This window comes from Podarcis gaigeae (assembly GCF_964106915.1).
Source record: "Podarcis gaigeae genome assembly, chromosome: 10".
Classification (NCBI taxonomy): Eukaryota; Metazoa; Chordata; class Lepidosauria; order Squamata; family Lacertidae; genus Podarcis; species Podarcis gaigeae.
This window is the reverse complement of record NC_139686.1, coordinates 24,812,669-24,823,963: the sequence shown is the minus strand read 5'-3', so window position 1 is coordinate 24,823,963 and position 11,295 is coordinate 24,812,669. Positions and strand designations below refer to the sequence as shown.

General features: G+C 43.6%; 1 protein-coding gene across 12 annotated transcripts in view; it reads right to left on the bottom strand.

Annotated features, from left to right (window-relative positions):
* Positions 1-201: 201 nt before the first annotated feature.
* CHST11 (carbohydrate sulfotransferase 11) overlaps positions 202-11,295 on the bottom strand; it is a 210,127-nt gene continuing 199,033 nt past the window's right edge. For 9 of the 12 annotated variants that reach the window (XM_083700805.1, XM_083700809.1, XM_083700804.1 and 6 more), the window contains one exon: positions 202-9,692. In XM_083700805.1, the coding sequence (XP_083556931.1) occupies positions 8,838-9,692 (855 nt within the window). In that variant the 3' untranslated portion in view covers positions 202-8,837. The remainder of the gene's footprint in view (positions 9,693-11,295) is intronic. The other 3 variants (XR_014555646.1, XR_014555648.1, XR_014555647.1) reach the window with 2 other exon arrangements.

Sequence of the window (11,295 nt, the reverse complement as noted above, 5' to 3'; positions counted from 1 at the left end):
CACATGTATATGGCATCTCCCTCCCTCCCACCCCCTCACGCTGTGCGGTCCCGGACACTGGCAACCCATGCTACACCACTGGTTCTAGTATTATGAAAGGGGGGGACTTTTCTCTAGCTACTTTCTGCACATCATGAATAATTTTGAGCTGAGTACATGGGAAATATCACATGCAATAAAAACACACACACGTTTCAATTATTTTCTTCAATTTAATTGAAGTTACTTAGAAAAATAATCAGGCTTGAATGGCTTTGTGTGTGTGTGTTGTGTAAAGGAACAATTCATAAGCAGTTAACATTTGTGTTGGCAATGTATAACTTAGTTTCTTTTTTTATTATCAGTATATTCAGATATGCTTTTCCTACAACAAGCCTTCTACTGCATACAAATAGGTAAAAAAAAGAAAAAGAAGTCAAACCCCCACATAGATGTTAAATTATATGTACACATTTTGTCTTGTTCATGCATGTAAGAAAATAACACTCTCTGTAACAAGAGTAATATTAAGGACATTCCCTTTTGTACCTGAAAATAGTGCAGCTTTCTATAGTTAACCTTCGGAGGGGTCAATTAGCTTCAAAAGCTCTTGGTCTGTGCATCACCGTACATGCCAGTTGCAGTAGATAACATTTGGTTAGATCCTTCGAAAATATTACGCAGAAATGCAAGGCTCAGACAGTTTGCAGTCTGAGGTAAAAAACAAGATGCATTTTCCTCCCAGATGTCCACAGATGGAAGCTGATCACACTGGCTGCCTCCACCAGCATCTGAGGGCAGCCAGTAGGTAGCTTAGGGGGTGAAGGGCAAGCTGAGCAGCCAGGCCACACAGATCTGACTTCCAAGGCTTTGCTGGCACTCTCTGCCTCTAAACATTTGCTGTCTGAAGCAGTTGCCTCCTCTACCTAATGGCTCTAGAGAAATGCTAACACATTTGAACACATTTTTAGTAATATGCTGAAATGCAAAGGGATTTAAATATGAGAGTGTGTACTAATGGAAATAACTTCCCATTTTGTTTTGTTTTGCTGAAGGGGTGGGGGCAGAGATATAAATATGTTTTGTGGCAAAATGGGGCAGTCTGATAGAGGCGGTTAAAGGGGGGGAAACAGCACAGGAATGGGCAACAGTTCCCAAGATGCAAAGGGTCATAGAACTTTAAAAGTAATGATGTCACTTCCTAATGTTATCTCTGTGCTCTACCCCATGTTCCATGATGCTGTAGGCAAACGTAAGAAGCAGAATGCAGTCAGTTAAGCAAGATGGCGGCCAGAAAGGGATAGGCAGGGATGGCTGCCATTTTGATGAGAACCTTGGCAAAATGTACAATGCCTATGCCAATGAGCTGCCTAGTAAACATGCTTGGAAGTAGTGGCAGCTAACAATGCTCTAACTAGTGCTAGCTGATGTGTTGCCAGTGTAACTTCCCACAAGGCTCCCAACACAGTGCCAGTTTGAGGCATTGTGGGAAATTAAAATGGTGGCACCCCAGCCCTCACTACTTTAATAACTCACAAAGCCTTGAATTGATGATCTCTCAGGGTCATTGTGGGAAATTACGATGGTGGTTCCCAGACTCAATTCATCTGGTGCCCAGCACAGCCATCTATGGTGGGCTCTTCCAAGCAGTTACCTAACAATGCCATGTGCCGATGCCAAGCCTGGAGAGTCCACTTGCCACCTTCAGGAACCGCTGTGGCTGATGGGAGAGAAGGCCTCTGCTCTGTAAAGCTTTGTTTGCCTGGATTATGCCCACCACTTTCCTTGCAATGTAGCTGTCCTACGGGAGACCATCACCCAAGGGAGACATATTTCAGCATGTTAATGACGGCAATAAACAAATGAGAGAGAGATAACAGGGAGAACACATATCTACTGGGTTTAACTATCTACAATTTGGTACCCAAGGCTGCCATCCTGTACACACTGAACTCAATTTCTCTCTGAATATGCATAAGATTGCACTGCACATCTCTGAACCTGAGCCCCCCATTCTACTTATTCCAGCGTTGGGGATCTTGTGGTCCTCTACAAGATAGACTCTATTAGCTGCCAGCCAGCATAGCCAATGGTCAAGGAGGAGGATGGAAGCTGTGGTTCAACATCATCTGAAGGTCTCAGGTTCCCCACTCCTTCTTTAATCCATTGCAACCATTTGTTTGGTGAGTGATTTCCTACACAGAGTTGGACTTGCTGTGCAAGGGACTCTGAATGAGGGAAAGCAGGTGCTAAAGAATGTGAGAAGGCAGTCCCTTCCCTTTTGGGTCACTAGGACTCACTCTACTAGGACTCATTCTGAACGTGACAGGATTTCATCAAAGAGCAATGTTGGATTACTCCTGGTGTCCCAGGCCTCATGTCCACATCCATATGAATACCTTGCTCCCAACTCGAGGGGCTCTATCCTCAGTGGTGGAGCTTCATGCTCCAGGGAGGGAGGGAGGGAGAGCAGGCAGGGGCATGGCTGATGCACATCCCAGGGGTGTGGCGCAAGTTCTGGGGGCATGGCGCGCCGCCCACTGGGGTGTGGTGCATGTCCTGGGTGCGTGGCGCACCACCTGCGGGGGTGTGGCACCCAGTGCGTGGGGGGGCAGCCACGACAGCACCCCACCAGGATCGTAGTGCCGGGGGCAGTGTGCTTCCACTGCCCCCTCTCCACCAGTGTCTATCCTGCAGTTTGGGGACACAAAGCCAACATGAAAATTCACTGCCTTTGAAGGAAACGCACACAAGCAAAGGAAAATGGGAAAACATCATGAACACACTGTGTATAAACATCCACAACCTATCTTTTTGAAGAAATACACAAGAGGAAGAAGTTCATCGTTCTGGATTTTTTTAAGAAACGAAAACAAATAACAGTTGAACTATTGGTAGGGGGAGGAAAAGTTGCAGAGGGGAACACAGCAGGATCTGTGAGAGACCTTTGCTATGAACCTTCTGTGACTCACATCCCCTGTGCACAACAGACTCTCTCCACACACACACACTCGCCAGATCAGGAGCATCCCAGACCCTGAACTTTCAGGGCCAAATCCTGACACCTAGGGATGGCCTCCAGCAATGTCATTGGACGGGCCCTGGTAATGAAGGTTAATTGGGAGAGGAGGAGAGCAGACACACCCTCGAGTGTCTATGCTATAATTTGTGGCCAGCTCCTGCTGAGCTGAAGGTTCCAAAATACATTTCTGTTTTATTATGTATTTTGTGTTCTTGTTTTGTATTTTTCTGTTGTGAACCGACCTGTGCTCTTTGGGCAGCATACAGATTTTATAGATTAGAATACAATCTTCTTAGTAATTTTTTTGTTATGAAAGGCACTCTCACAAACCAGGAGGTTCTAGTCCTCCTCCACTTGCCACATGGAGGGGCCCTGGAAATTTGGAGGTCTGGCAACCCTACATACCTTGGCAGATGGAGAACCACTTCATGGTGCAATCTCATTCCGCTGAGGAACATGTTTGCATTAAGCAGTCACATGTAGAGGGCCTGTTTTAAAGCTCTTTCCCATCTTGCAGAGACCCTGTCTCCTGAGCATTGTATTTATGCATCTACTCACATTTTCTCTTCTTTTATTGTATTGGCCATTAACAATGGGTTTTCTGGGTGGTGTAAATTTAAAAAAACAAAGCAAGCTAAAAAATCACCATGAGACTAAAACCAACAACAGAGAAAACAGTAGGGTCCAAGGTCTAAAAAGCCACTCAACCATGCTTTTAAAGTTGAAATGGGAAAGACCTCTGCAATTGACCCCAGCCATGAGATTTCTTAATATTCATTCTCTCTCTCTCTCTCTCTCTCTCTCTCTCTCTCACACACACACACACACACACACAAACACATTTCAGCATCCTAGGGGGTCAATTCCTCCCTAACCTTTAAGATCTGGGAAGATCTGGTTCAGGCAAGTTACAGTTATAAACAAGTCTGTTTTGAGAGGGACACTTTGCCAATCCCAAAATAACAGAGCTTTGTTTAGAGAACAACAAAAGCCAACCTTTTATTTGAACCATCTAATTTTTCCTCCCCCTGTAGTGACAGTCTAGAGTGCAATACTGACAAGTGAAAAGTGTTTGATCATCACCTCCTTGCTCAAAAATGGAATCCTATTCTCTTTTCCGCTCACGGCAAACAAGACAGATGAGAACTGTAAAGAAAAGAATTCAATTTATTCTTCCCATAGTGTATTTTCCTGATCTCTGTCAAAACAGCGCCACAGATAAAAAACAGTGCACTGCATCATAAATAGTTCACTTGTTGCCTACTCAGTTGGGCATCCCATAAGTAAAAAAAAAACTAACAATAAGCAAACTTTGCAGTGCTGTTCACTGGCAGAATACATGCCTTACTCCCTGCTAATTTGTAATGAATAAATTATAATTGCCTATTTAAAACAATTTCCAGACAATATGCTACTCATCATATCACAATCTGCCATCTCACTGATTGATAATTGATGAGAGTTTCAGTAAGGAATGGTGAAAATATATAATTTACCTTAAAAATCATTGTAAACAATTAAAATTATTAGTAGGACTGGAAAGACACTTGTACACATTGACACATTGGACTATGGTTGTAATGGAACTGGATTAAGAGAGAGGATGCAGGAAGAAAAAAGTTAATGTAAGGACCCACAGAGGGAAGGAGGGAAGTCCATGGGAATTTATGGAATTCTCTTTTTGTTTTGGTTGTTTGACAATTGCCTGTAAATTTCAAAATCTGAAAATTAATAATAAAAAAAAGCAATTTGCCATTTCACACAGAACAATTTCTACTGGATATGAGAGTGTTCTACTCCAGTTCATTTTTGAATTTTTGTTTATATAGGTTTGTTTTTAACTACCTGCAAGGAGTGGGGAGAAATTAATTTGGTTCACACTTTAATGCAAACTTCCCAAATCTGCACCATCCAAAATGACACACAAAGCGAACCAAAGTTCCCCTTTGAAATTCACACTTCTCCAATTTTTGAGGCAGTTCTCCATCCAAAAGAATGCATATGAAAAAGACTCTAAAACTTATGGAAAGTCCATGCAAAAATATGCAGATGAGTGAAAATAACATACAAAAATGTGTTCCATCTGGGGGAAACCACTTACAAAAAAATGCACATACTAGTAAAACTGCATTAAAAAAATGTATATATCAGGAAGAATGCACTTGAACACGTTGTGAATTTTCATGTAGGCTCTTTCATTCAACAATTCACAAACATATGTCAAAATAGGATGAACCAAATTTAAGATAGGAAAAATGGGAAAAGGAAATTGATGGATTTATCCATTCCTACTGCCTGCAACTATAAAACATCAGGAAAAGGACTTGTGAATCTCTGCTCTGGCTGTGTAAAGTTTTCTGCATAATTCAAAAAGAAGAGTGGGTTTGTTTGTCTGCTTACATAAGGGAGCACTCCCAAATCCCCAACTCCCTGCAGCCTGGCACAGGCGTGGCACAATCTACCCTTAACACCAGGACGCTGCTGCCCCATTCTGCTGATTGTGCCTCTGCACATACTATGCATGTAAAGCACGTTCTCTTCCGCAAAGCATTCTGGGCACTGTAGTTCATTAAGGGATGCTGGGAATTGTAACTCTGCGAGGGGTAAACTGCAGTGCCCAGAGTTATTTGAGGAAAAGAATGTGTGTTGAATGTGCTTTAATGGAATAGTTTATACACAACCTGAGTTTGCAAGGAGTTTACTGGTATCAGTCCTCTCACAGACACTGTCAAGCAATACGTTGAGGAACAGAGGGTGGCAAAATCTGAAGTAGGCCAAAGTCAGCTGACAGAGAAGGGTGCAGCACTGAAAGAGACTCTCCAGCTCTCTTCTCAAGGTTCTTTGCTGTGACTCAGTTGAGGTGCCAGTCAGCACCTGTGAACCAGCTTCACCAAATGAAATGAAGCCGCCTCCTGTGACTTCTGTAGCTGCAGTTTCATATCACGCCTTTGGAAACATTCCCTGTGACAGTAGTATCACCAGAACAATGCCTTTCTCCCATGATACTTGAATTGAACACGTTTCTTGAATTTTAGATCATTTGCTTGAGGGCATTAGAATTTCCCAATTATGATTTACTTCACCTTTAGGCCCCTCATCCCTCTCATCCAGACTCGGCATATGATGGGCTGCCCCGCTCAAATCATGTGATATCTGGTATCCTCCTCGGTGACGTGGTGCTAAGTCAAAGTGCCAGCATGTGCTACACCCCTCAGCCACTACAAAATAGGTCTTTGGACCAGGCTCTGCTTACCAAATGTGCCACAAGCCTCTCTCACGGTGCAGTACAATTACTGAGATCAGTGGTGTGCGGTCAGGGGACTAAGCTAGTCCCCTCAATGTTCCTGGCACATTAGACCTTCCCAAAGACCAGGAAGCCTTTTACTGGCTTGGGGAGGGGGAGCACGATGTTTCTGTGTGTGTCGACCACCCTCCCCAATGGCCCTTGCAACTGGTGCCTCTGGCCCTAACTAGGAAAAATTTCACCGCACAGCACTGACTGAGATAACAGGTGTGAAGAGAACTGAGCACTTGAAACGCTATTCTTTAACTAGGGCTATTTAGGGGTTTGACTAAATGACCCTCGGTGTCCAACTCTACAATTCTACGATTTTCTGATTCTACTCTTTATTTTTTTCGGGAAAACGAGCGAGCTGGAAACTCAAAATCCACTAATCACTTTCAGCATGTTGGGCTACATGTTACAATAATATTAGGACTGTCAGCCAATTAAGTTAATCTTCATAAATCATGGGATTTGGAAAAAACACATTAATTAATTGTTTTTCCAATCAATTGCTTTAGGTGACAACAAGCACCCACCACAGAGGCTTGACCTTAGAAGGCTTCTATATGAGATTGTAGAAATGCTTCTTCTAAGACGGTGCTTGCTACCTACGGTCTGTGTAAGTACTTTTATAAAAATCTACATTGTTTTTAAAAGCTGCAGCCCAATTAACTGGGGACATATTTTTAATTAACCAGTTTAAAATCGTTTGGTCCATCTAACCATTCAGCTGACTAGCCACTGCAGCTTTAAATAATATTACTACCAACAGTATTTATCATGGCAATGCAGATGGATCACCTCTTCTCCATCTTGATGTCAAGCAAGGGAATGCCAAGTATGAAGTAAAAAATGATATTAACATCATGTCTGGCAAAGTAGAGATTTGAAAAATTTGCTCTGTACAAGATACATTCACATTTCTTTCAGTCACAGACTTTAAATATTATGCATGTATACACATATATATTTAAGCAACTCTAGCTGTCCCTTTCAAGGCCGATGCTATCACACACGGCATCATATATGGTACTCTGATAAAATTGCTCCTTTGTAGGGTATTCAGTTTTGTGAAGGTATTCTAGAGCACAGGGATCCACCCTAAAGGAGAGTCCCTGCTGTCATTTCATATTTGCAATGGGAACCTAAAAATGTTGCAATAGTTCAGAACGTGGTGCTGGCTCACTCATTAGGATACAGTAGGAATAAGAAACCTGTGGCCCTCTAGGTGTTGTTCTACTACAACTCCCATTACCCCGACCACTGGCCATTCTGGCAGGGGCTGATGGGAGCTGGAGTCACCCAACATCTATCCTTCAATCTGCCTTATGGGAAACCAACGATCATGTCTTCAGTTGCAGGATGTTCTTTGTTTTGGAGCACATGTCATGGGTGGAACGTGACGTTAGGGGTAGGGTGTATGCAGCATATTCACACCCCTTCCCAATCATTTTGCTGGTGCCTTCTCTGAAGGCTGGGTTGAGCCAACTTTGCAGGAAGCCAGGGATGGACACTGGGCCCAAGATACAGGGAGATGAGAAAGGACAATGGTGTCGCAAGGAGTATTGTACATGCAAGAAAGAACAAAAGAAAGAACAAAATATGAGCACTGTGGGGGTCAAATTAGACATTGTGTTTGCCAATCAGCTGTCATATCATCTCCGAAGGACATGGTTTCCCCATCAGAAGCATTGTATGCATCACTCATTTCATTGCAGGGAGATGGTTGAAGTGTCTGGCTTAATATTGGACTGGCCCTTTTAAGGGTGGAGAGACTGAGTAAGGTAGTCCACTTCTCCTCCTTCCCCTCACCCCTCATTTTGGAAGTGCACATGTGTGATGTTTTAATACATTCTCGAAGGTGAAAGCCTCACCGACCTTGCGTCCCTGTGGACAAACGTTGGGCCTTCATCTGTGTGTGATCATCGGCAGAAAAGTGTGTCTTACAGATCAGAGAACCACAAGGTTTTGACATATATATTTCAAGGGAGGGTCCCCCTGAGCCCCTTAAACCCATTCCTGTTCCAATGTTTCCAATTATTTGCACACATTCTTCACTAGTGGAACATTCAGTAATGACATTAGGGACAGAGAGACAAACTCCTGCAAGGAATGCACAGGAAACATTTTCTTTGTCCACACAGTGTTGCATCTTGGCTCCTAACAAGGAATCTATTGTGTTCTTAAATAAGCATAAATAACATAAAAGGCTGAGATTTATGAAGAATGCAAAAGGAAAAGAATTCATCAGGACACAAATAATACCCCCCCACGCGCCCCGCACCAAACAGTGTCGCAGTTACTAGTCACATCTAGAGCTACAGCCGCCACAGTTTTCTTACCCTGCAAACAGAGCTGTCCCTTCTTACCGACAATTTAAATAATAGATTTCCAGCTATGCTGCTCGCAGCATCATTCAAAAAAAGAAGAAAATATTAACTTACAAAATAACCCATTCTTCATATGTAATTGTGACAAATAAAAATCTTAAATAAAACAGGTTTCATATTCTTTCCCCCTCTTTTTCTCCCTTTTCTCTGGCTCTCCACCTCATTCCAATTTCAGGTAGCTTGGCATTGAGTAATTGAACATTAAAAAATCAAGTTTGTAGACTTCATACAGCTGTGTTTGGTGCTCTGAACTGATGTTCTGGAAGAACTCTGTAGTCATTTCGTCAGTAGTTCTTGTAGACTTTGCATAGGTGGGGAACTTGAGATAGTTTCCTACTCCTGCAAGTTGAAGAATGTAGTTGGAATCCTCTTCGAGTGTCTCGTATTTCCCTATGAGATCATAATGGATGTGGCAGGGATGGCACAGAGAGTATACAGTCTGCCAGTGTTCATTGAATGGCTCTTCTCTTTGGGTGTGAGGGTCTATGAGATAAGCCACAAACTCCTCAAATTTCACATCATCGCCTTTATGTAGGGCTTCCTGGGTCGCATTTTTCCTTTGGCGCTTGACAATTTTGGTTCCATATCTCTTATGAAAGGAGGTGTTGTACTTCTGGGTGAATTTGTTTCTGTAGGCTGACACCAGTCTCTCGAAAGGCTCGCGGACAAACAGGAACTTCATGTAGTTTTTCAAGCGGTGGTTGATCTCTGGGATGCTGTATTGGTTGAGCGTCTTCAAGTTTGACGAGACATGGGCTTCGTTAGCTGGTATCTCCATCGGGTCGCTGTATTTGCCCCTCCCGTTCAAAACCATCATGACTCTCTTCCAATTGGTGCAGGCCACTTTGGGGACGTAGCAGTAGATCAACTCATGATCCTCGTCAACCACCAAATGCTTGAGGTCGTTGGGTGTCAGCACACGACGTTTCCTGCTAGACATGCTGTTGGCTCGGCATGTATCCGTGACTTGATCCCTCCGGATCTGATGAAGGATGGCCGTGCTGGATAATTCCAACTGCGTAAAGAAAGAACAAAAGTGGATAACTCAGTACAGTCTGCAAACACTTGCTGCCATCTTGGGCAGAAATCCAAAACCTACTTCTATACACAAATTCCTCTGATGTATTAACAACACAGCAGCAACACAAGGGTGCAGAGCCTTTGTTAGTAATGTGGTCTGGCAAGGGAGCAACCCTGGGCTAAAACATCCTGCATATAAGAATTGTCTTCCTGGGTAAGATTAAAAGTCAGTCCTGTCCCGCATTCCAACAGTGACCAGCTGGATGCTCACAAAATAGCAATGAAGAAGGCAGACAACCACCGATGCCTCAGAATCTGGAGGTCCCATCCCTAGCTATCATAATCTTGGCTATTATCATAGGCATGACCTGCAGGGACAGTGGTCAGTCGCACAGAATCACCAAGCTTGAAGAATTTGGATGCACGCAGACATACTTTACAAGGTTTCTATTCTGCTCAAGCATTGAAGAACGATACACGTATATCCTAATACCAAATGTATTTTCAGTGTACTTTGTCTGAAACGTCTTAACTCTCGTAGTTATATATAGAAAATGAAGTTCTTTCTGCTCCTGCAGTCAAACTCATTTCTACGGAAGAGCAGAACTCAGGCTGACCTTTGCTGCTGAGACGCAGCAGGAGGCCGAGAGTTTCAAAAAGCCTTCGAAAATGAACACAGTATGTACTCTTGCTGCTGATGTCTGTCTCACTCTAGGATTAATTGTCTTGGCTTCCTCATTGGCTGTGACCTTGGCAAGTGAAATAAAATGTGTGGACACCTCAGCTATTCTCAGAGGAGGACAGGCAGTCAAAAGTGCTTTCTTGAAGCTTTCTTTCTTTCTTTGCTATTGATGCTGGCCTCTTATTGCCAACCAAATCAATAAGAGGTCAAGGGCAGGCAGACTTTTAACAGGTAGTTTTTGTTGTACAGCACTCAAAAGAATGCTTCCTTGCACTGACGTCCTTTGTTGTGGCTATACATTTATTAAGGATTCAGAAATGCAAAGAGTCATCCGCTTTCAAAGAAGGGGGAGAATTATAGGAGAATTAAGAGCTGCAGGGCTCAAACCAGGACATAGGAATGTAAGATGAACCTGCTGGATCAGCCCAATGGTCCATCTGGTCCAGTGTCCTGTTCACACAGTGGCCAACCAGATGCCTGTGGGAAGCCCGAAAACAGGACACACGTGCAACAGCACCCTGCCCACCTGTGATTCCCAGCGACTGGTGCCTATGACAGTGGAGGTACAACATAGCCACTGTGGCTAGTAGCTACTGATAGCCTTGAAGGAACCTTGAAAATCAGGCACCCAATAATTATGCTCTACCACGGGCTAGTGAGAGAGGAGAATCACAGCCTACTGCCTGTTTGTACTCTTTCCCACTCTACCTGGCCTGCCTTGGCACTAGTACCTGGCTGGGCAGTTGTGATGGGAGGGGCTACTACCCTACCCTACCCTGAAGACCTCTTTTCTCATGGGCCAATGAGCTTCACATGGCTTGGAGCCACCATTTAAAATTTTCACAATGCCCTGGAGCAACACTAAATCAGGAATGCTCCAGGGCATTGTGGGAAACTACTCAATGGAACATCCTTC